Genomic DNA, 26,536 nt, shown 5'->3' on the forward strand with positions numbered 1-26,536 from the left:
CCCTGCTTCACACCACTGCGGATGTTGAAGGCCTCCGAAGAAGAGAATGACACCCTTCATGTCTGTGTGGAATGACTGAACTATCCTGAGGAGCCTCGAGGGACAACCAATCCTGGCGAGGATTTTGAACAGGCCGTCTCTGCTCACAAGATCGAAGGCCTTCGTAAGGTCAATGAAAGCGATGTAAAGTGGTTGTCTTTGCTCTCTGCATTTCTCTTGTAGCTGTTGAAGGGAGAAGATCATGTTGATTGTGGAGCGTTCTGACCTGAAACCGCACTGAGACTCGGGATATACCCTTTCGGCTATTTTCTGCAGTCTGTTCAGGACCATGCAGGTGAAGACCTTCCCAACGATGCTCAGCAAGGAGATTCCCCTGTAGTTGTTACAGTCACTTCTGTCCCGTTTGTTCTTATATATGGTGACAATGTTGCAGTCTCTCATGTCTTGCGGCACTGCTCACTCTATCCAGCACTGGCACAGTAGTTTGTGCAGGTGGTTTAGCAGGACGCCCTTTGCACATTTGATGGCTTCTGGTGGAATGCCATCCAATCCTGGTGCCTTCCCAGTGGGCAGGCTGTCGATGGCTTTACTCAGCTCTTCCGCAGTCGGCAATGCATCCAGTTCCTCCATGACAGGCAGACATTCTACAGCACCTAGCACGCTGTCCGCGATGCCGTTCTCTGGAGAAGAGTTCAGAGTAATGCTCCACCCATCTCTCCATCTGCTTGCCTTTGCCACTGATGGTCTCGCCTGTTATGGTTTTCAATGGTATACTTTGATAATAAATATACCTTGAACATATCATTGCACAGAAATGATGATCAACTTCTTGCTGATTTCTTATAGAACATCTAAATTTTGTACAGGCTCTAAATCACCACATGTAAAGACAATTGCCTTGCCTAATGCTTCACACTTAAAAGTTAATTATTAGCCCCTTATGCCCAACATAGACATTAAAAGACGTTTATCAGATTGCAACATTGAAATTAAGTACAAAGTTCTAAAGTTTAAAGTAAAATTTATTATCAGAGTACATACATGTCACCACATACAACCCTGAGATTCTTTTTCCTATGGACATACTTAGCAAATCTATAGAACAGTAACTGCAAACAGGATCAATGAACAATAAACGGTGCAAGTGCAAATAGCAATAAATAATGAGAGCATGAAATAACAAGATAAAGGTTCTTAAAGTGAGACCATTGGTTGTGGGAACAGCAGACTGAGTGTAGTTATCCCCATTCATTCATGAATCTGATGGTCAAGAGGTAGTCACTGTTCTTGATCCTGGAGGTGCGAGTCCTGAAGAACTTGTAACGTCTACCTGATAACAACAGTGAGAAAAGAGCATGGTCTGGGTGGTGAGGATCTTTGATGATGAAATTAAACTATTGACATAGACTAAACTTCATCTCTTATCTTGACATGCCTGAAGTAAGAATTTTACTCAGAACTTACGTACTTTTATACTGCCCAATTTAGCTAAGGTTACATTAAGATTGCACCTGAATCCCCAATTTGGTATTAGAGAATTATTTTCAAATTATATTCAAACATTTCTCCTATAAAACAATGTCCTACATGGAGGAAGAAACATGAGAATTTTTTAAATTGCTTGTGCTAAACAAAATTTCCTTCATTTTCATATATCACCCCTATAATTAAATGCAAGATGAATAAATACTGGGAACACAGATAACCCATTATACTTCCAGTCACGAGGAATTCTGCAGATGCTGGAAATTCAAGCAACCCATTAAAGTTGCTGGTGAACGCAGCAGGCCAGGCAGCATCTCTAGGAGGAGGTACAGTCGACGTTTCGGGCCAAGACCCTTTGACACCAGCAACTTTGATGTGTATTGATATTTCCAGTCAAAGAGTTTGCTGCTAAAAGTCGTAAACGTTGAGTTGTCAGCTTTCTTGGAGTAGTTCCCAATTTACTGTATTAAGTCATATGGTAAAGCACCATATTAATTAATCAATAGCCTGTTATTCACACAGATCTCTGGTGTAGCATAGCATGCTTCTTTAGTGACTGACATTTCATTACCAGCCTGAGGGGTCAATGTTTCATCAAAAAGTTGTTAATCCAAGGCACCATTTCATCTCTTTGCTCAGGTGGAGACCAAAACATCACCTTGTCTGTAGAGAAAGCAGTTTGAATAACAACATAATTCAACAACATAAATAATAATAGCAGTTTAAATAACATTGTTGAAACATATCAACTGGTCATTTTTTTAATATGACCACAGTGGCACCATTTCAATGGTAATTCCTACACTGTTTGCAAAAAGCACAAAGTATAAAATATATAATTTATAAAACATTTTTATTTAAAATGTTTAAAAATATTTCCAATTTGACTTTTTTTTCATTTTGTCTACCTCATTTCTGCAACGATGATAACTCACCAAACAAATAACTAGCCTTTGTCATACAAGAGCCTATCTAGAAAACCAGGCACAATGCAAGATCAGGTTCAACCATGTTGCCTCTACATTCAAATAGCCCCCTGGATTCAGTGCTTAGTCCAAATGAAGTTGGAATGTTCAATAAAATGCAAGCAAGAGACATGTTCAGGAGAGGTGTGGATGAGGGTACGGAGAGGCCTTGGTGGAGCGAAGGGTGAGAAAACTGCAAACTTCAGTTTCTGTATGAAAGAGTTCAACAATTCTGGCAATTTGCAAAAACTCAAATGCATCTGCAATGCCAATGTGAATTTTTCCAACCATGCAAATTGCAAGTATCCATCTGAAACTTCACAACAGCAATAAAGAAAAAGTATGTTAAACATGACTTTGATTAAAATTAGGGCCTGAGAACTTACTAATTTAAGCTCAATGTCTCTTCATAAAACTAGTTACAAAATATACTGTAACAGAAAATATACGTGTATCATTTGAACTCATAGAACAGTAATACAAAGTGTTGCTGAAAATCCTTAACGAAGAGCGAAACTGTTGCAAATACTCAGCAGCTCAGGCAGCACTTAAAACAAAAGGGGAAGCAGAATTATGATTTCAGGTTAATTGCCTTTAATCATAACCGATTAGTATACCTACCTCCATAATTAAAGAGTGCATTGTGAATTGCTTCTGAAGGGCAAGATAATTGTTCTGTTGATCTCTACTGGTAAAGATATTGTTTCATTGATTGAATTTGCTAATGATCTGCCTGACCTCCTCACTCCAGTATGAAATATAGTATCAATAATCTTATCGACATTGCAATTAACACAAATATCCTATTTAACACCTTGGTGTTACATTTCTATGTGGTTACAATTGCACCTGGTATCAAAATGGTTATCGTGATGCATCTAGTGTGATAGTGTAATGGGTAGTGCTTGTCGCCCTCACTTTCAGCTTCCATCGCTGGCTAGCAGTCTTGAGAAAAGGAGAGCTGACTGTGTAAGTCTCTCCCTGCCAGTACATAGCCCCTCCAAGCAAGTCTCATGTAGTGTCTCCTTGCTGGCGACACACAGAAACTGAACTCCTTTTAGACTCAGGCTGAACTACAGAGGACAGGGAGGAGGTCTGGCCCTTGCACTCGTAGAGCACAGGCTCAGTGGCATATGGATATGCCCTGGTGCTCATGAACCATATCCCCAGCTAGGGATAAATAGCCCCACTGCCTTGTGGGCAGCCTCGGAAGAGATGAAGGCTACAGGTGTAAACCCAGACAGCAAATTCAGGGTGGAGACCTGAGGGCGGCTGGATATCATTGAACATCCTTCCTGCAGCTCCTGCAGCGAAGCTAGTGTTAAGCATATTGCTTCCTAGGCTTTCCTTGGACTACAGTGATGAGGCCGAGAGGGGGATCTTGACAACTGGGCATCTCAGGATCTCTGTACCTTCCGCCCAGGCTTGTGATGATGATGATGACAATCACACGTTGTCCTTCGAGACAGACGGATGCCAACCAGCACCACATTAGCACCACACATTGACTAAATTGGTTTGTATTCTTTTTGCAAAGAACATAGTTGAACTCCAAATGATAAATGTACAGATTTAAAACAGGGAAAACAGAAGTAAACAACAAATGAAGAATTGGAATGTAGACATGGAAGCCAAAAGAAGCTGCTTGCAAAGACATTAATCAAACTAGAATTGGAATTCTAAGTATTATTAATTCTAGGATATAAAGCATTATTAATATCTAGGATACAGATGGAGGGCAGTCTTAGAGTTCCCATGTGTGCAATTACTGAGAAACATTTTCTCAGTAAAACCTGTTGCTTCTCCCCATTTGGGCCTCCTAGAATGTCCACATCTATTCCTTTGGCTGCCTTAATTGTTGTCTTAATGAGTCCCTGGTGACAGCTTTCCCTGCTATCATAACTATAGGAGCATCTGCTTCCCATTTGCCTATAGCAACTGTTTCACTAATGTTTCTCATTATAGAACTCCTTCCCCCAAGTACAGACCCAGAACCCAATACCATCATCAACCAGGCCTCACTCTGTGCCCTCTTTCTCTATGGTCACTACCTTGGCTCCTCTACAGTCCATATGGACTTTTGCATTCGAATACTACCTGATGCCAAGAAATTCTGCAACACAGACAAGTCATGTCTGATCCATATTACCAACAGTATCACAGCTGTCATACAGAGATTCTTATTGCTATGCTTGCACGCCCTAAGCCTCAGATATAAAAACAGACTAATTTCCCTGAGTTTCTAATTTTGCTAGGAAATGCAGGATAATAATACCAAAAAGGCAAAGTGCTTCCTGCTGATAACCCTAATGGAAGTAATTGATCAGAATAAACAAAGTTCAAAACTGTTTTGCTTTCATTACCTCAGAGAAGCCTCCACCTCTAGAGCCAATATATCTTTCACCAAAGCATCCAAATTAAGCATTTCCAAAGTCCAAATGCAAACATCTGCGTTCTCCTCCCACAATGTGAATCATCTCCTGTTCACCATAAATTCAAACAATTCCTTATCCTTTCCACTGCCTGCAAGTATTCAAACTTACCTGAGCCATGGAGGTGAGATCTATCACTGACAATGTTTAAGCTGCACATTCAGCAATCTCTTGCTCCATTTCACCAAAGTCACAGAAAATCAGTGATTAAGATTAAACAAAAACAGGTGCAGTTAATGCTTGACTAAGTGCTAGTATTTTATCTGAAGTTTGTGTTAAACAGTTGAACAGACAATTATTGAATGGATGAAGGAAGTCTTTCTTTACACTCAGGATTAATGTAGTTGAGATACTTAATGCATATACTCCCATCATGAGCTGATCATGATTCTTCAAAAGCTAAGATCCATCTAATGAAAATTATGTTATTTAGATTTTTGATCTGCAGGTGAAGCTAGCCCATACAATGTATAGGCGGGATCATCTCGAGAACTTCGTGTACTTACAGCATGAGAATATCACCGGAAATATTCCACTTCACAAAACACACCTTTGTAACCTTTAGATTTATTATTATTCATTTATCATTAGTAGGTGAAGATATTCAAACTCCACACTAACAACAATGTGAAAGTTTCTTCACCACACAGAGGTTCCAAAGAAAGAGTTAGACGAGCCACATCCCACGTACGAGTAAAAGATAATATCGCACATCACAACATAGCTTAATAGCGGCTAAATGTGCATGCCTTGTTTCAGTCACACACTCCCTCTTGTGGCAATATATTGCAAGAGCTCATCAAGTTAGAATTGGACAACAAGACCAGCAGCGAATCATCAATGAATACAAACATTTCTTGATGGAAAGTTTAGATTACGAATTTCCATCCACAAACAGTTGTTGAAATTGTTTATCATGAATATCATGAAAAGTTCTAGGAGTTTTAATCAATTTCTTCACACTTAAAATTCCAATTACTTGAGATTAGGCAACAATTGTGACAGCCTAATGCTGGTTGTAACTGGCTCAGGGGAAGTTTAGGAATGGCAAAATGTTGCAGGTGCTGACTCCTTTAGCCCCAGTAATCTGGGTTCTGTTGTGACATTTCATGTTGTGTAGAGTTTCCTTGTCTTTCAGTTTTCTTCCACATCTCAAGGACGTGCAGCTTGCTAAGTTAAATGGCCGCTGTGAATTACCCCCACTGTTTCAGTGAGAGGTAAAATCTGGAGGGAGTTAAGGCAAAAATGAGGAGAATAGAAATGGGAACAGTACTAATAGGTGCTTAATAGTAGGTGTGGGCTCATTGACCAAAAGGCCATTTCCAAGCATATCTCTATGAAACTATGCATTTCCAAGTAAATATTTTTTTAGAAATGTAAGTAGGTAGTAAGATATCCTAAAAATATCAAAGATGCAGTTTGCTCTGAACAGGCAAGGGTTTTGTGAAGAGGAGTGAAGTACACAGTAAATAAAGTTCTATCAATGTGTTTATCTTTTTCTATTGAGCAAGAATGACCAGCAATAAAACATGAATTAAATTCAGGAGAAAAATAAAACTCTGCAGAGGTTACATGTTGGACACAAGTTTAGAGAACCAGTGTGACTTAACAACAATCCATGCCTAGGTCTAGGACTGTTTTTTTTTGAAGAGATTTTTTTTTCCTTTCATTTTGTGTGGATTGGTGGGCAGAGTTTTATTTTCTTCCTGAACTTAATTCATGTTTTATTGCTGGTCATTCTCGCTCCTTAACCATACAGCTGGAGGCCTGGAAATATTTTCATCCAATAACCAATCCTGGCCTGAACGGTTAACAGTTTTCACGCAGCTGGGCTAAAAGTGATTGCTGGTTGAATGGAATTCGATATTAGTTATTTATTTAAAATCTGAATCTTTATCTTTCCAAAGGAGACTTGGGATTTCTCTTTTGGATAAACTGGTTGGAATACCAAATGCATTTGCCATTTCGTGGGTGCTGTTCTAACACATCAGCTTTAAGACAAGATACAAGAGATGTTGGAATAGATTTGTGACATGCCCACCTGTGCAAAAAGCTGAGTGATCAATGTTGCTGCTGAAGGAGAAGATAGCTTCATAAGAACATAAGAAATAGAAATGACCATACAGCTTTCAAGCTTGCTCTGTCATTCATTGAGTTCATGATTAATCCTACGCCTCAACCACTTTCCCACCTATTCATTTAGTATTGACAAATCTATTGATCTCAGCCTTGAATACACTGTCTTCGGAGACAGCTGATTTCAGGGATTCATAACTCTGCACAAAATTTTTAATCTAATCTCAATTCAAAAAGTCAGATTTCTTATCCTGAGAGTATGCTCCTAAATCATGACACCCCAGCTAGGAGAAACAACCTTTCAGCATCTACCCTCAAGTTCAAGTTCAGTTTATTGTCATTCAACTGTACACATGTGTATCACCAAACAGAACAGCATTCCTCTGGACCAAAGTGCTCAACGCAGTACATATAGCTCACACACACAACACAAAGTAATATTACTACAAATAAAAAAGTGCATTTATGACACAAGTTAAAAAGTAAATAGTGTAATGCCACTGGCACCTCATGCATGATGAGACCTGGGTGGTAGTCTTACAACCTGGGAGAATAAGCTGTTTCCTATCTTAACAGTTCCTGTCTTAATACTATGGTACCTCCTGCCTGATGTTATGAGGTCAAAGATATTGTTGGATGAATGGGAGGGATCATTGACAATGCTGAGGGTCCTACGTATGCAGCACTCCCGATAAATATCCTTAATGGGTGGAAGAGAGACACCTTTCAGCAGTCCTTGCAATCCTTCTTAGAGTCTTGTGGTCAGATGCCTTGCAATTCCTGTACCAGATGGTGATGCAACAGGTCAGGACACTCAGTGGTGCTCCTGTAAAAAAAATCACTCTCCTCAAACTCCTCCGGAAGTGGAGATGCTGCTGTGTTTTGTTGACCAACGATGTGGCGTTGTGGGACCAGGGGAGATCATCCATTATGTGCATTCACAGAAATAATACTCCAACAATTCTTCATAAGAATTTCTTGTTGCTACATCAGGTCCTTCCCATTCTTCTAAACTCCCATCTTACTCAACCTTTCCTGAATACATCACTCCCTCATCCCAGCATTAACATGCACAAAACTGCACAAAATACTAGATGTGATTTCATCAAAGCCCTCTGTAATCTCTGAAAGACCTGCTTAATTTATACCCCAGTTCCCTTACAATAAAAGTCAACATACTATTTGCCCTTCTAATTCTTTGCTGTATTTTATTCGTGCTGTATGAACTAGCATTCCAAGTCCTGTGCACCAACGTTTACTATTTTCTCATTATTCATCTATATTATTGGAGGCATATAACCTCTCAGCTCCTTCATCTGCCACCTTCTTTCCCATTTGCATTAACTGTCTCTCACAGCTCAGCTTTCTTTGCAGCTTTGTAGAATCAGCAAATTTAAGATGTCACTGTCTTTATCTGTTGATACAAGTTGGCTGATCGTTGATCCCTGTGTCATATCACTATTAACAAGCTGCCAATATGTAATGATTCTTATTCCTTTTGCATCTTCTGTCCTTTTACCAATCCCTTATCTATGCTAATATTGCTTCCAATTCCATCAGCTTTGTAAAGTCATTTTTTGGTACTATATCAAATGACTTGGAAAATTCATATCCACGTATTCTGCCTTCTCCACTCTGCTTGCTGCATCTGAAACATGTGTTAGACAACTTCAGACTAACAAAACTTCCCTACAATAAAACATATACTATTTATAATCAGATTATAATTTTCCAAGGGCCCAAGGACCACATCTTTCAAGCATTTTGCAACAGCCTAACTCATCCTTTGCTCCCAGTCCCTCACTTTACCTTCTTCATTAAATCCCAATAAGCTATTTGCTATAAATCTAACTGAAGGGAGTATAATAAGTTCTGCAATGTCTGGCACATCTCAAATTCCAAGCTTTTGGGTCAAAAGGATTGAACTTCTGTATTATTCTTAAAGGCAAAGGTTTCTCAATAGACTTTTACTTCTCAATTTCCACTACAATCATTGCTGTAAAGACAGAAGCAAATATTTAATATGTCACCCACTATTTTAATTCACATTTTATTTATTTCTATCAGTGTCAATAGAACCCATGTTTATTTTCCCTATTCTCCTACTTTCCTTTGCATATTCCTAGAATTTGCTTCAATATTTGTTTTATACTCAAATAATTTATTCCCTCTCCCTTTTTTTTTTGCTCATGCGTGATCTTTGATATACCTCTCTTCCTGACAATATTATTTTCTCCTTACCTTCCTTTCACTATGTTTGATTGACTGGTGCTCTACCTCCCCGCTTCCTTTGATAGACAGCACATATATTGAGAATTTATATATTTTTGCAGCAAAACTCAAATTTCCTAATCTATCTTGGTTAATGTATCTGTTATATCAACATAGTTTGTGTTAAGTTCAAGGCTCCCATTTTTACATTTGATACATCTATTTTGAACTGCATACAAACATTATTTTATGATCACTTTTCCCCAAGAAAATCTTTATTGTAAGTTTATGAATTAATCTCGTCTCATTGAACAAGATGTTCCTCAGTTAATTCCATGAGGTAGCATTCTTCAAAACGAAGCCAGTTCCTATGATGGCCAATTTCATTCACCCAGTCGAGATGAATATTGTACTAAAATAATAACAGAAAATGCCGTACATATTGAGTCGGCCAGAACTCATCTGTGGGAAGGGAAACAGAGCTAGCACTTCAGGTTGAAGACCCTTTATCAGAAATGAGAAGAAAAGCAAAACAATTTTTTTTAAAAAAAAAGCTTATTAAGCTGCAGAGAAGGTGGGATATTTCTGATAGAGTAAAATCAGGGTGACAATAGGGTATCTATTCAGCGAGTGAATAGGAGCAGTCAGAGTGCGAGTCATACACAAAAGAACATACGCAAGAATATGGAAGTTGCAAGATGTGTTCAGAGCAAAACACAAGCCCAGTTTAGCAGCCTGAGCATGTCCTCTACTTTCAGAGGGGGAAAAGATACAACAAACAGGCTGATCTAATATCACATGTGGATAACTCATATCAGCAGAAATCAAGCTACCTTAATATGTAGAACTCAATAAAGTCCAGAAGGCAGCAACGTGCCAGACAGAAGGTGCTGTTCCTCAAGTTGGAATTGGGCCTCACAGTAGCAATATAGATGATCACAGACCAGCAGGTTAGAGTGGGACTGGGATGGAAAATTAAAGTGACAGACAACAGGGAGCTCAGGATCACCCGTTGTGGACTGAGTGCAGGTGATCTGCAAAGCAATCACTAAATTTGTTTGGTTTCTCCTGCTGGGTAATTCTTATACTATTTTGTTGATTTTTTTCCTTAATGTTCTTAGTCTCCAACTGCTCTTACTCATTGACCAGATAACCATGTTTAGTTCCTCCTTGGCCACCCCAGTTTTAGCCCCAAAACACGCCCCCTTCCCACCCTCCTGCACTCGAGCGAGGTTCTTTTGTCTCCTTCTGAGTGCTGATGAAAGGAACCGTGACTTCTTTTTCTCTTCCCACAGATGCAGCCTAACCTGTTGTGTTTCAACATTTTCTCTTTTTATTTTAAATTTTAAGTATCTGCAGTTTTTTTCACTATCTGAATACAAAGATCTTTGCAGCAAAGTTTTTCATTACTTTATTCTTCATCCCTATAAATACACCGTAATCACTCCAGCCCTTTTTTTTCTCCTCTCTAATTTATCTTCAACATACTGATTTACCCTATATTCTTTTAGGCCAGGATATTTATTATTACTGCACTCCTGTCTCTATTATCCAGACTAACCACCCAGTAAACCCTCCTACTACACCCAAAACCCCTGCCCCGCTAAATAACTTTCCCTTTCCTTGTTTCTTCTTTTTATGTAATTCTTAACTTCTGTCTCCTCCACAATTGCTGTCAGGTTAAAACAATTGATCTCTATTCATGCCATCAATTTGCAGTCAGGACAAAGTAATGCAATGCACGGGCTTCACCTTCTAGCACATGGACCAGACAGAGGCATCAAGTAAAAGGCAGAAGCAGCAGTATTTGCTTCATGATTAACTTATCCGGGTGCACAGATTTGGTGGTTCTGAGTTCTCTTTCTCTGACCTGGAACATCTGGCAGTCATCGCTCTTCCTGCCAAGGCAGTTTTCTGCTGTCAGCCTGGCAGAGGTGTATATTCCACTCCTGGCAAACGTCAGTTTGGCACTGGAGCAGCTGAACACCTTGATAAGCAGTCACAAAACAGTACACTCTAATACATCCTGATCATTGTGGAGGTCTTCAACCAAACCAACTTGAAGTCTCGAACCGTCTATCACCAACCTGTCATCTGCGGAACCAGAAGGGCCAGCATGCTCGATCACTGTTACACTACCATCAAGAACACTTACCGTGCCATGTCACATCCATACATTGGCAAATCCAATTACCTGGCTGTAGCTCTACTTCCACTGTGTAGGTAGAGACTGAGGATCACAGTACCAGTGGTGAGGGTGGTGAAGGTATGGTCAAGGGAGGCAGAGGAGTGTTTATAGGACTGCTTTGAGACAGTGGACTGGACAGTATTCAAGATTCATCTTTGAATATAATTGAATACACCGTGGCTCTCACCAACTTCATCAAGACCTACGTGGATAAGTGCACCTATAAGAACATACTGAGTTTTCCCAAACCAGAAGTCATGGATGAACCTGTGCTGACCAGCTGGCTGGAGTGTTCAATGACGTCTCCCACCTCCTACTGCTCTGGTTGGAGGTTCTCACCTGCTTCAAAAGGACAACAATTACACCGGTGCCCAAGAAAACCAGGAGTTGTATCAACAAGTATAAACAATAGCACTCACATCTACCTTTATAAAGCAATTTGAGAGGTTGGCTATGGCTTGAATTAACTCCTAGCCAAGCAAGAACCTGCACCCACTACAATTTGTCTACCACCGCAATGGGTCTACAGCAGACACAATCTAACTGGCTCCCTCCTCTGCCTTGGGACTGCCAGACAATAGCAATACATGTGCTACGCTGCTGGTTATGAATTACAACTCGGTGCTAAACACCATCTTGTCTTCAATAATTATCACCAAAATTCTAATCCTAGGCCCCTATAACTCCCTTTGTAACTGGATCCTCAGCTTCATCAGATCACAGAGGAATAGGCGCTAACACCTCCTCCTCACTGTGATTCAACACAAGGGCACATCAAAGAGAACTTAGCCAACTGCTCTACACTCCTCACTGTGCGGTTAGGCACAGCTCAAACACAATCGATATATCGACAGATGACATCACTGTTGTCAACTGAATCTCAAATGGCGATGAGGAAGTTTACAGGAGTGAGGTAGTTTGGCTCATTATGTGGTGTCGCAATAGCATTGCACTCAGCGTCAGCAAGAAAATGATTGTGGACTTCAGACAAGGGAAGTCAGGAGAAAACACCAATCCTCTTTGAGGGGTCAGTGGTGGAAAGGGGGAGCAGCTTCAGTCCCTGCGTGCCAACATCTTGGAGAATCCATCCTTGGGCCTAATGTGCTGATGCAGTAATGAAGATGGCACGGCAGCAGCTCTGTTTCATTTCGAAGTGAGGAAAATTGGCATGTCACCAGTGACTCTTGCAAATTTCTATAAGCTGTTAGGTGGAGAGCATTCTGACAGGCTGCATCACAGCCTAGTATAGAAGCGCCAATGCACAGGACCACAAGAAGCTACAGAGGGTTGCAGCCTCAGCCACCTTCATCATGGGCACAACCCTTCACATCATCGAGGACATCTTTAAGAGACGGTGCATCAGGAAGGCAGCATTCATCATTCAAAACTGAGACAAGCCCTCCTCACATTACTACCACTGAGAAGCTGTCCATAAATCATTCAGCGTGGTCTTCAGGCTGAGGAACCTGAACAGCCACACTGAATGATTTCGGAATAGCTTCTTGCCCTCCATGATCAGGTTTCTGAACGGTTTATGAATATTGCCTTCTAACTCTTTTTGTTTTCTTTGGCAGTAATTGTGTGACTTTGCACTGAACAAGACATTTTACATCATATAAGACAGTGAAAATAAACCTAATTCTGACTACTTTGTAGGATAAAAAGAGGCAATGTGATCTGCTTAAACTAGTGTAATGCCCCGGTTTACCTCTTTACTGTTATGCTGTAGGCATTTCATTTAGCAGCTCTGTAAGAGCAGTCTGTTCTGCTTTCAGCCAGTTTAGGTTATTGTTGAAGGGATAATGAGGAACGTGTGCCATCCAGTTAGCGGGAGGTTTTCTTGGTGAGGAACAATAAGGTTGGTCTTGGGGGTTTTTGTTCAAGAGATTAAGAGGGAGGATGCTGGGGACAACTGGTCATAGCATACAATCTGGTGGGAGACCCATTTGTTCGAGATGGATTGCAAGCGACGTTCCGAAGGTGGTGTCTGCTTTCACGTTGACTGAGGGCCCAGCGTGTGACAGAGAAGTTCAAGATGAGCTCCAACTTGTGCACACTTGACTGTTTAATTAGAATGGGCTCTTTTCTTTTTGTTATTCTTTACTAACCCTTTAGTTAAGATTCATTAATACAGTTCCTTTAATCATATGCAGTGTACTGCCTGTTATTCTGTGGCATTAATTTATGACAGGGTAGCAAATGACACAGCATCCACACAATCCGGGGTTTGGGGTGGAATTGCACGTGGCTCAATCTCACAGGTTTGGCGGGGCCGGAGGTTGCCTTTCTAGACCTACGCAGCCAAGGAAACCAGCATGTTTCACTAGTTTTGCAACAACAGTGCATGCAGGTTAGAAACAATAGCCTTTTAAAGACCTTTAAAATCAACAAACAAGCTTCAGCATCATTTACAAATTCAAAGGCCATATCACTTTCAATTGACAGTTGCATAGATCATGCAGGCTTTATTACTTTCTAATCTGGTGTCATTCCACAGCAAATACTCGGAAACAACAGCTTTTTAAGAAAGTTTATTCATTAAAAACATTTTCATCATTAATAATTTTGAACAAAATTTTAACTTTCACCTTTTCAAAATCCTACAAAACACTGCCAAAGTTACAGAAAAAAAAACGTGTTTAATGAGATTTGCATTCTGCTTTTTCAGCATATATAATGGCATCCTTCCATACCCTTAATTGTGATATAAATATAGTGATCTTACCACGTCCTGTAATTGTTACAATTACAGTGAAGCTAGTACCAGAAGAGTATCAGAATTCATTGCTATAAAAATTCCAGAAAAGTGTTTCATTTCCTAAAATCAACTCATTTCAGCTGTTATACTAAGTTTACCTCTTGTCAAACTGCAAGGCATGGGCAGCTCAGTTCTAACCATCTCCTTTTGAACAGGGTTCCTTCAATTCCATAATCTTTTCTGAGAGAGCAGCATGATCTTTTCCCTCCCATGCCACATTTTTCCACCCACCAGAAGACAGTGGGTCCCAACCTTTTTTTAATGCCATTAACCAAGGGGGGGGGGCGTAAACCCCAGGATGGGAACCCCTGCTCTAAAAACAGCTTTATTAGGAAAGCACATCATTTAATCAAACACAGAAATTTTCCAATTGTGAAATTGGGGGGGGGGGGCAGGGGGCGGGGGGAGCGGGAAGAAGTGTTACTGAAGGGCTGAAGAGAACACATCCCTGGTTCCAACAGGAGATGCACTGAGAGTTGAAAGATAACAAATTATCTCATTCAAACCACCTTTTAAAATTTTAATTACATTTTCCTTATTTTTTGCAAATGATGTGAGTTATCTTTAACTGCGTACAAAAATAAACCCCAGTATTCAAACTACAGAGTTTACTAGTCGTGCTGCACTGCAAGCAAAGGAAGAGGTTAGAGTTTCATGGGATCTCTGCAAATCAGCTGCTGCACTAAAAGTATAGTCTTTCCTCACTATAATACTTCCATTACGAGAAATGTGAGTTAACAGAAGGGAATCAAATTGCATCAGCAACTAATATTAATTATAATATGGGTGTGCCGTGTGTATAATTCTTAAGGCAAAAATATTTCAAATAATTTTAAAGTGCAAGTGTATTATTCCTGTTCGGTCAGCAAAATAAATTATCTCTATATTTTGGAGTACCTAGCATGGCACACTTATAATTCAAATTGTCTTTAAGGGAACAGAGCAGTGCACCGTACCACAATTCACTTTTTTTTTCCTTAAAAGGGTGCAGTAGAATGTGAATCGGAAATTAATTCTTCCAACTTTTTCTCCATTTCTTGTAGAAAAATTACTCAGTTTCTGCTTACATATGCAACAAGAACTAAATAATTAGGCTAGTAAACATGAACTGTAACACCTCTAACATAGTGACATAGTGAACAGCAAATGGTTTTGTACCAGTTTTGTGGAGAATGTTCAACACCTCGAGTGAGCTGCCAAAAGCAAGTTGCCAAGATCATGATTCTAAACGTATTTAAGAATCAATTAGATGATTTGTGAAGAAAAAGAGTAGAACTTAGTCATGTGACCTAGTTTATTAAAATATCAATGCAAAAAACAATACTAATTCAAAATGTTACAGAACGTTTATGACAAGCACACTGTGTACCAAAATTTATCAGATGGTATTTCAATAAAATTGCACCCCTTTGAAGATTAGTACTGCATATTATAGACATGTCCTTGTGTTATATTTAAACTAGAATCAATAGACAGTCTGGCACTACTGAGATTGGCAGAACATCTAACCTCAATTAAAAGTATCAAGAAAACAAGTTCTCCAATTATTCAGCTGGTAAGTGCACAGACTACTGTGAAAACAGCACTGCAATCCAAGACTCCAGACTGTGTGATGGCTGCAATTTAGCTGCATGACACTTGGATGCATTGACTGACTTTCCATTTGCTGGAAAGGAAAAGCATGTGGCTCCCATCAGATTACCAAGTGGTCTCTGTCGGTGCTGAAAGATTGCATTGGTGGAAACAGAATCAAACACTTTAACATATTGAACCTGTTTGAGGTCAGTTATTGCCTGTGGAGCCAATACATGCAGAAACCAAACCTTCGAAACAAGTAATATTGAGAATATTTGTTCACAATTCCTGAATTACACTATTAATCCAATTTTGTGGAAAAAATGGCTGTCTCAGACAGAAAAGAACATACACAAAATAGTAAGTTGAAATGAGGAGATAGAATTTAGCATAGATAGATGAAAGTTACTGCACATAAGAAAAATAAAGGTAATAAATATACTCCCCAGAAATTATTGAAATGTTTATGGATATATTTGAAAGGAACATTAGAATTGAACAGATCCAAAACTAAATATAAGCAATTAATTTAGAACAACAGATGCATGACAATACGATTTTGAATTAGAAAGACAAAGTAATGGAATAAAAGCCAGAGAAAGCTATTGTTCAGATTGCTCATCATTCTGTTCAGATCACATCTTAAGACTACTCTGTCCAGTTCTGGTAAACAAGATAAGGGAGTCATTCAAAAAAACTAGAAATTCAGGAAAGAACCTCACGACTGATTTTTGTTATCAAAATTATAAGAAAGCAAGCATATCAGACATGACTTTAGATCGCCAGGAAATGACATACAGAACAATGGAAGATTGATTGTGATTCACTGGCAAGTTCAGAATCATTATCAGAAAGTTCTTTTTCCACATGCAAAGCACAATGGACATTGACAATGCTTGAAAAAGGTACTGGAAGAAACCATAGCAACAATTAAGAAGTTGGAGCCTACAGCAAGATCATGTGCTGACAGAGGCAATGTGCAGACATTGCACAATCACCTAGCTAAATCTGACTAGTCAAGCAAAACCTGGACCAAGAAAACTTGGCACATCTTCTTTGTCCAAGGCCGCCAGATATATCCAGACAAAATAGGGAAAGCTTGATGGCATTTACTTGCTATTGTACAGTTACTTTAAAAATTCTCAAGTATTATTGGTCTTTAATGCATAGTTCTATTGGTTATTAACACCTGAAATGTGTATTACAACTGGTATTTAAATATGCAAATTATAGGATACAGAAGTGCACAAATTTTCTATTGGATTGATACCTGTGTAAAAGTTGGCAATCCTGGGTTGTAACTTCAAAGCAGCCCAGTGATAGGAGCTGAGCTGTTCCACTTGTGCACAAGTAAATAATGTGTGTTTGACAAATGAGTGTGGGTTGTCAGAGTCCACAAAATCGGAGATGACCAGGCAAGTACAAGACATCCTGAGAGAAAGAGCTAAGACAGACTGCTTAGTTTTCTGAATCTATACAACTGTCTTGTAATCTCATTAACATGTAATACACTGGTGCCTAGCTGTATCGGCCCTTGCCTTTCCCTTGGACAACATCGATGTCACGGAGAGGGGAGACTTGTTGCATGGGTAACTGCTGGTCTTCCCTACAACCTTACCTAGTTCTACGCCCTGGAGAACCTTTCCAGGTGCAGATGCATGGTCTCGCGAGACTAACGGATGCCACCACTACTATCGTTAAGTTAATGGAACATAATTTAAAGATTTTAGCCACAGTTCTGAAGATTTTATATGAATTCTATATGTACTTCCCCCGCCATGTTTTCTGGTTCTCCCCACACCCTCAGTCATCCCATTTTGCTGTATCTATCTACTGAAAACTTGCATCAGCTTTCTCCAAGCTGCTACATGTAAAAAACATTAAATCTGTCTGCTGAGAACATTGACTCACAATAATCTTTAAAAAAAATCACAACTGCCTTTCAAATGGTGGAAGTCATAAATGTTTTCCACATTGTCTCAAACATTCATCAACTTGGCAAGGAAGATGCCATTAAGTTGAGATGAATAACAATATGCTTTAATTTTACATTTAAATACAACCTCTATTCAAAAGGAATTCAATCAAATAAATCTGTATTATTGATTGTGAAAAACATAGCGACATCCTTACAGTAGTATTTTCAGCAGAATTACTCCAATAGTTTAAAATGCTGTATCCTTGTAATGGTCCAGTCAGGTTCTACACCTAGTGTAAATTCTCGACGAAATCTAGAGTTTAGTGAAGAATGAAAGGTTGGTTAGATTCAAGTGATATCACAAGAGTATACCCTCATTCCCACCATTAAAATAAGCTGAAAAATACTAAATTCACAAATGAGTAGGAAATATTCAATACATGTTCAATTGCATTTAGAAGACTGACCAGCTGGTGTTCTTCCAGTTATCATCACGGAGAATACTAGCTGTATAGCACGAAACAGGCCCTTCGGCCCACCGCATACATGCTGACCTTTTTGATCATCTACACTAATCCCACATCCCCACCTTTGAATACATTAACTCATTTGTGGGAACATATGATAATATTCATTATCTTCTCTGGATAAAGCAGACACGAAATACAACGTTCTGGCAGCATATTGGTTGATGTATTTCAAGGTGGTAAAGGTCAGGAAAGGCACCATATAACTGCACAACCTGCAACCTACCTACTTAAATTTATTTTTCAAAAAAAAGTCACTAATGATATGCATTGCTCAGCTCTATTACGCATTACCAAATGCTATTTAGAGAAGGTTGGCATTTTGAACTGACAGATTGTCTGGGAAATGTCAAAAACAACATGGATGTGCAGATTGATTTTTAGATGTATTTAAAGGTACCCCAAGTCAAACAATTCTGGATCCAATTGCTTTGCTTTTTTCAAGTCCAACTCAACAGCATTCCTAACTTTAGTTCTTTGGCAGTGCCTCAGGATTGAGGGTGACCTGCTTCCGCACTGTTTGAGGCAGACTCTTCCACATATTGGGCAGGGGTGGGCAGGAAGGCGGAAAATTTGACAGGCGCCACATTTCACTCAACATGTATTCTGGGCCTTTTAAAGCCTGTGCTGAAAATTTCCCTAACTTGGAAAATTACTTAAGTTCTAAAGAGTTCTTTAAACTCAAGGAATCATTATGCCAAAATGCTTATCTGTGAGGCTAACCCTGTACTTCTATCAAACAGTGAATATTTACAAGAATAAAAAGTAAGCATTTCTAACTTAAGCACTTATTATAATACTAACTGATACAAGTATTTTCTTGTGAACTCCAAAAAGGTGTCAGTTATCATTTTGACCAGATTTACTGATGCTAGAAATCATGGGAAGATTTGCAGTGTGGACCCAGACAAATGGGGAACAAAATTTACATTATAATCCAATAACATTGTGACAATCATCAGATAGAATGCAGCGCAGGAGGAGAATACTTAATCTTGCTTGCCTTGCCCAGGCAGTTAAGCACATGCTCTAGATCAGGGGCTCCCAGCCTTAGGTCCACAGACCCCTTGCTTAATGCTATAGGTCCATGGCAGAAAAAAGTTTAGGAACCCCTGCACCAGATTATACACAATTAAGGTCATTTGTGTAATATGAAATATCGCAAGTACAGGATCTGCATATTCCATTAGAATAAAAGGCAAAGGTAACAACTTCTAGAAACCTTGGTAATTGATGAATAGTAAGATCCTGGTACAGTGAAAGGAGGAGGTGTATATCAGATATTGACAGTCAAGATCAAGCAAGACGATGAGGAGTATAAAAAATGTAAGAGAATACTTGAGAAAAATCAGAAGGGCTAAAAGAAGGCATGAAGTTGCTCTGGCAGACAAGGTGAAAGAGATTCCCAAGGGTTTCTATAGCTATATTAAGAACAAAAGGATAGCAAGGGACAAAATTGGTCCCTTTGAAGATCAGTGTGGTCATCTATTCATGGAGCCGAAAAAGATGGGGGAGATCGTAAATGGATTTTTTGCATCTGTGACACAGAGTTAATAGAACTGAGGCAAAACAGTAGTGAGGTCATGGACCATATCCATATTACAGAAGAGGAGATGTTTGCTGTCTTGAGGCAAATTAGAATAGATAAATACTCCAAGTCCTGATGAGGTGTCTCCTTGAAACTTTAGGGAGGCTAGTTCAGAAACTGCAGGGGCCTTGGCAGGTTGCCGAAGGACCACAGAATAGCAAATGTTGTTCCATTGTTTATGGAAGGCTCTAAGAATAAGCTGGGAAATTATAGGCTGATGAGCCTGATATCAGTCATGGGTAAAATTTGGAAGGCATTTATAAGGGACAGGACATAAGTATATGAATAGACAGGGCCTCATTAGGGATAGTCAGCAGGGCCTTGTGTGTGGAAGGTCACGGCTATCCATTCTTAATAGTTCTATGAGGAGATTACTAAGAAGGTTGACGAAGAAAAGGTAATGGATGTCCTTTACATGGTCTTTAGTAAAGCTTTTAACAAACTCCCACACAGGAGGCTGGTCCAGAAGGTTAATTCACTTGACACTCAAAGTGAAGGAGTCAATTGGATTCGATATTGGCTTGGCAAGAGAAGTCATAAAGTGGTAGTGGAAGATTGTCTCTCTGATTGGAGGCCTGTGATAGGTGGTGTACCGTTGGGATTGGTGCTGGGTTCCTTATCATCTATATTCTCCAGGAAGAGGTACAGTCGACGTTTTGGGCCAAGTCCCTTCGTTAGTCCTGACGAAGGGTCTCGGCCCGAAGCATCGACAGTACCTCTTCCTAGAGATGCTGCCTGGCCTGCTGCGTTCACCAGCAACTTTGATGTGTGTTGCTTGAATTTCCAGCATCTGCAGAATTCCTCGTGTTATCATCTATATTAATCATTTAAATGATAATGTAGTAAACTAGATAACAAGTTTGCAGATAAATCAAAGTCTTGGTGCATAGTGAACAGCAAGGAAAGATATTAAAGCTTACACAAAGTGATCTGACTGGTTGAAAAATGGCAGATGGAATTTAATGCAGACAAGTGCAAGGTATTGCACTTTGGCAAGACAAACCAGGGTTAGATTTACACAGTGAATGATAGGAGACTGAGGTGTGTGTTGTAGAATAAATGGACCTCGGAATACAGATCCATAATTCCTTTAAAGTGGCATCACAGGCATATAAGGTCATAAAGAGAGCTTCTGGCATATTGGCCTTCATAAATCAAAGTACTGAGTACAGGAGTTGGGATGTTATGTACAAGTTGTACAAGACATTGGTGAGAACCAGTTTGGAATATTGTATGCAGTTTTGGTCACCACCTACAAGAAAGATGTCAATCAGATTGAAAGAGTGCAGAGAAAATTTACAAGGATGTTGCCAGGACTTGAGGGCCTGAGTTACAGTGAAAGGCTGAATAGGTTAGGAATGGAGTGCAGGTGAATGTGGGGAGAGTTTACAGAGGAATACTAATTATGAGGGGTATAATAGGATGAATGCACGCAGGCTCTTCCCTCCTCAGGTTGGACGAGGATAGAATTAGAGGTCATAGGTTCAGGGTGAACGGTAAAATATATAAGGGGAACCTGAGGGGGAATCGAAGTGTGGAATGAGCCGCCAGTAGAAGTGGTAGATACAGGTTCAATTATAAAGTCTGGATAGGGACATGGATGAGAGAGGCACAGAGGGCTACAGTCCACCTGCAGGCAGAAGCCCAGGCTGGCACAGACTAAATGGGCCATGTGTCTGAATACTTCAATGCTTCATGACTCAAGAAGCCCCTAGCAGAAAGTTTAACTTTTATAAAACTAACTTCAGCGGTAAATTCTCCAAATTAAATGGGACCCAGTCTGGTATATTATGAAACTATAATATTCTACAATGAGATTTGCAATGGAATCACTCCATTAATTAAAATAAAATATCTATGGAGTTTCATAAGTTACACAAATTGTTTAAAAATATTTCATGTACATTTAATACCAAGTAAGTAACATTCTGCCTTCTTGATTTTGACTTGGATTTTATGAGCTATGATCTTCCTCTACGTACAACTGAATTACATAATCATTATGGCCCAAGACCAAAGCAAACTTAGTCACATCAGAAGTAAGTGAAGTGAGGCTAACAACATAGAAACATAGAAGATAGGTGCAGGAGTAGGCTATTTGGCCCTTCGAGCCTGCACAGCCATTCAGTATGATCATGGCTGATCATCCAACTCAGAACCCTGTACCTGCCTTCCCTCCATACCCCCTGATCCCTTTAGCCACAAGGGCCATATCTAACTCCCTCTTAAATATAGCCAATGAACTGGCCTCAACTGTTTCCTGTGGCAGAGAATTCCACAGATTCACCACTCTCTGTGTGAAGAAGTTTTTACTAATCTCAGTCCTAAAAGGCTTCCCCTTTATCCCCAAACTGTAACCCCTTGTTCAACACTTTCAACTGTGAGTCGACTGCCAGAACATTAGTTTTCATGGGCATTAGTCTTCAGCATTTCAAACTCCAATATTATTTCAGTAAGTTCAGTCATTTTATACAATTGTTGCTCAAGACAAATTAGATAGCTAAAATTGTACCTGAAAGCACTGTTTAGACTTTTCACTTGTAATGCTCCCTTTATAAGTAGTAGTTGAGTAGTTTCATTCAAAAATTCTATTGGATGAAGACCCTTTGGTCTATTCCATCTACAGTGACTCAAACAATCCCATTCACTTGCCCCCACAATCATCCCCATCAGCATTATCCCTTGTCCACTCTCTGTACACAGTTGTACCATTAGCTTGCATATTTTTCTGCTCACTGTTCCTGACAGAACGCTTCCGTTCAAATATACCCTTATGAATTCTAGCTGCTGATTTGTCCACCAACCCACTCAATTGTTGCAACCTTCTTTGGTATTTACTACATTGTGAGGTACTGTACAAATTTTAAATTGCTTCAAATGTAGCAAATGACATGTGCTATCCCATAGTACATTACTGCTTCTTCCACCGTCTTGGATAACCATCGATCAGTGTTGCTAAAAAGTTATCACAAATCTAACTACAATTCCCAAGGCAATTATGCTGAGCTGATACTTGCTTCAAAACACTGCATCTGTGATTGAAAGCTTCCAAGTTAGTTACAGGTGAAACTAAAGTACCATATTAAAAAGTAGAACATTGATTCAATCTAATTATGAAGTCCCAATAACAGTAAAGTGGCACCGCCCTTAAATTGTGACCAACAACCAGCTTGCCCTTACAGTTGAATGCAGGTGTTGTGAATGGTTAATTTCAGAATTTTAGTACGTATGCACTTAGTACACTGAGCATAAAACACAACAGAATTCCCAAATAAGCAAAAGGATATTACAAACTGAAAGGAATCCTACTCATAATTTGCTGTGAGAAGGCGTTTGCTGTCTTTGCTACTTTCATCACCAAATACGACTTGAAACACTTTAGTTCCCTCTGGTGTCTCATCAGGAAGGTCAACATTGGTCAGGTACCAGTAACGCATTATGATACTGACAAATTTTCTACCTATTAAAATGAAAGAAAAATCAATAGCACTACATTATACCATTAATAATAAAACATACAGCAAGTAGAACAAAATTGGAGCAGAAATGGAGCAAAACTGTGGAAAAAACCCACTTCCAACATCTCATATCTCATTTGAAACTGGAACTTCCTCTTGACTTTAATTTTTCTTCTCACACTGAATCTACAGTAACCAAGCACTATCCTCATTACACTATTGCATTAGTATAATGAATCAACAGGCAGGTTTGATTTATGCTATAATCGTTCAAAGGAGTCTTTTCAACTTTCTGAGGCTTTGAGACAACCTTCAAGGGGTTAATTTGAAATTGTTCTATATTGATTCTTTTGATTACTTTTAATTAAAGGAACAAATATCATGGCATTCCTAATTGCATGTGCTCCTACAGTTCAGGAAAATCTAACTTGTGTGCAATTCTGGAACATGTTCTGGGCACGATGAAAAATCAGTGTCAGCTTGGCATCCTAATGCTGTGAAGATTTTAAAATAAAAAACCAACCCACATTAAAAGATCCCACCCCGCCCCCCACCCCGGCAGTTAATCTGACCAACTATTCTAATTAACCAGCTCCTCACTCCCTGTCTATTAACCCCATCACTGCAATAAACATTTTAAACTGCTTTTTATAATGCTGTTTACATTGCAAATACGTGCTGGTAATTATATATTTACGCACATTTAGTTTCATATCCATAACTTAACCTCTAACTTTGTTATATAATTCTTCATAATTGTTGAATGCTTTTGTTTAATGTTGCATGTTGCACACTGACCAACACACCACAGCAAATTCCGAATACATGTAAATGTATATGGCGAATAAAGTTAATTAATGAAAGTTGATTTTTGATACTACATTTTTCTGAGTCAGGTCATGGATGCAGTGAAGAAATGCAATACCAAATTGATAAAGCAATACGCTCTCTGTGGTGCTTAGGAAGTGGTTCACAAGAAAAAGGCGGCTTTGGTTATGGCTCTGGCTAACTGAGGCAAATGAGGTAAGGAACAAGAACAACTGCAGTATTCCAGTTTAAGGACTCAGGATGTTCAGGGAGAAGCTTAGGGATGGTAAAGGGAAGTTAGAAGTGTGAACAGAGAAAAAGGCAGATCAAAAAGTAGCCTTTCAAAAAATCTAATGCAGCAACTAAGTCAAAACAGGTAGCCAGGGGAAAAAAGGACAGGACATTGAAATGGTGTGCCCAAGATTACTCTGGAATGAGGGGAGTTGCTTCTAGAATTTATGTATTATGAAGAAGTTGGGCTAATAAATGTTAGCCATGGCTGCATTTATTAAAAACGCATATAGATGGTAAAATAATCATCACAAGTGGCTTTATAAACAGAGAAAACCTCAGTTTAAATGGTTTTGTAAAGAGATGGTCAGGTCAGGGAAGCTGTGTGATTGAGAACATGAGAGGTGTTCAACAAGGAGACTGAGGATCTCTGAGGGCAGAAATGCACAGAAAGTAAGCACAACAAAATTATGCCAAAGGAAATCATGAGATTTGTAGTTCAAGTCAAATAAGAAAAAAAAATAGCCAATAGATTACACGGTACATTGGGAGACAAAGATATTGAAAAACGAAATGGGCAGTAAAAGGTGAGATGCCCCAAGGAGCAAAGGTGCCGTGAATAAAGAGAAGCAAAGAAAGGAATAAACTAGAATAGATCGTGCAAACATAATCAAAGTAAGGAATTTACCAAATACTGTATCCAGGTTACCACAAGCCAATAGAAAATGAGAATGAAATTTTATTAAGGGTCACAATATCAAAAGATATTAAGATGTCATATTTATATGGTAGCAGTTAGTTTGTAGCAAAACAAAGAGGACATGTGGTTAATCTAAAGGAGCTTTAATTATAGCCTTTCAGGAAATACACCTTGCAAATATTGCATCACATTATAAGACAGTACAGATTATAGAATTCTGTTCAACACCAACAACAGTTTCAGTTGTTTGGTTTAATAAATGAAACAAACCTTGGTTATCATAATAAATTCCAACATCGCCTGGTGTGCTATACATAATTTCTTCCAGATCAGCAGCTAAGGCCTGCCTGCGATTAATTGGCAATGCTAAGCATTTTTCTTCCAGCTCTTCCAGTGCCTGTACAGAAAACACTTACATTTGGATAACAAAAGAAAACATACTTACTAACAGATATAGATCACCTGCTTAAGACAGACTAGTTTCTCCGTGAATTGAACAAAAAGGAAAGCTAGATTTCATCCGCGAAATTTACATAATGACAGTGATTTTTTTTTGATTTAGAAAAATACTATGTTTAAGAAAATAGCTATTGAACTGTTTTGATACAACAATTAGAAACTGTTTCCTTCCTCTGATAATTTACAACTGAGTAGATTTGAAAAACAAATTTCCCAAAACAAAAGAGAATACATAGATGCTACTAACTGGAAGCAACACACAATTTCTCAGTCAGTATCATTGTAATTATTTTGCCACACAGCTGGAATGCTAAACTTCTGGGCTTATTTAGAGCCTTTGCAGGCACAGTACAGCACAAGAACAGGCCATTCAGCCCACGATGTTATTCTGAACCAGCTTAAAAAATCAAGAACACCCAAACACTAAACCCTCCTACCTACACCATGTCCATATCCCTCTATCTCCCTTACATCCATGTGCCTATCCAAGTGTCTCTTAAAAGCTTTCAATATATTTACCTCTACAATAATACCAGACAGTGCATTCCAGGCTTCCACAACTTAACAAAAAACTTAACCGCACATCCCCTTTTGAACCTACCCCTCTCACTTGCTATGCGTGTCTCCCGGTATTAGACATTTCTACATAGGAAACAGATACTCTGTCCACTCTGTCTATGCCTCTCATAATCTTATAAACCTCTCTCAACTCTCAACCTCCGGCACTCCAGAGAAAACAACCCTAGTTTATCCAGCCTCTTGTGATAGCACATGCCCTCTGAAGCAAGCAGCATCCTGGTAAACCTCTTCTGCACCCTCTCCGAAGCCTCAACAACCTTCCTATCCTGGGGCGACCAGAACTCTATGCGATACTCCAGATGTGGCCTAACCAGAGATTTACAGAATTGCAACATAGCCTCTTGACTTTTGAGCTGAATGCCTTGATTAACAGAAGCAAGTATTCCACAAGCTTTCTTAAGCACCTTATCGACCTGTGTAGTCACTTTTAAGGAGCTATGAACTTGGATCCCAAGATCTCTCTGCTCAGCAATATTGTTAAGGAACTTATCCTACCTTGCATTTGCCCTACCAAGGTGCAATACCTCACATTTATCTGGCTTAAACTCCATCTGCCATCTCTCTGCCCTCATCTACAAA

At 39.3% G+C, this 26,536-nt stretch overlaps 1 protein-coding gene across 3 annotated transcripts in view; it reads right to left on the minus strand.

The window, feature by feature from the left end:
• Window positions 1-1,066: 1,066 nt before the first annotated feature.
• maip1 (matrix AAA peptidase interacting protein 1) overlaps window positions 1,067-26,536 on the minus strand; it is a 35,958-nt gene continuing 10,488 nt past the window's right edge. Inside the window, exons 3-7 of one of the 3 annotated variants that reach the window (XR_010018427.1) lie at window positions 25,190-25,316; window positions 23,033-23,183; window positions 17,824-17,921; window positions 2,057-2,148; window positions 1,067-1,330 (exon numbers count right to left, since the gene is read on the minus strand). Coding sequence is in view for 1 of the 3 variants with exons in the window: in XM_063051910.1 (XP_062907980.1) it covers window positions 17,843-17,921; window positions 23,033-23,183; window positions 25,190-25,316 (357 nt within the window). In the remaining 2 variants the exon portion in view is untranslated. Of the gene's footprint in view, window positions 1,331-2,046; window positions 2,149-13,904; window positions 17,922-23,032; window positions 23,184-25,189; window positions 25,317-26,536 lie in introns of those variants that run through there. The other 2 variants (XR_010018428.1, XM_063051910.1) reach the window with 2 other exon arrangements.

The sequence above is a fragment of the Mobula hypostoma genome, chromosome 6 (genome assembly GCF_963921235.1).
Source record: "Mobula hypostoma chromosome 6, sMobHyp1.1, whole genome shotgun sequence".
In the NCBI taxonomy this organism is placed as follows: Eukaryota; Metazoa; Chordata; class Chondrichthyes; order Myliobatiformes; family Myliobatidae; genus Mobula; species Mobula hypostoma.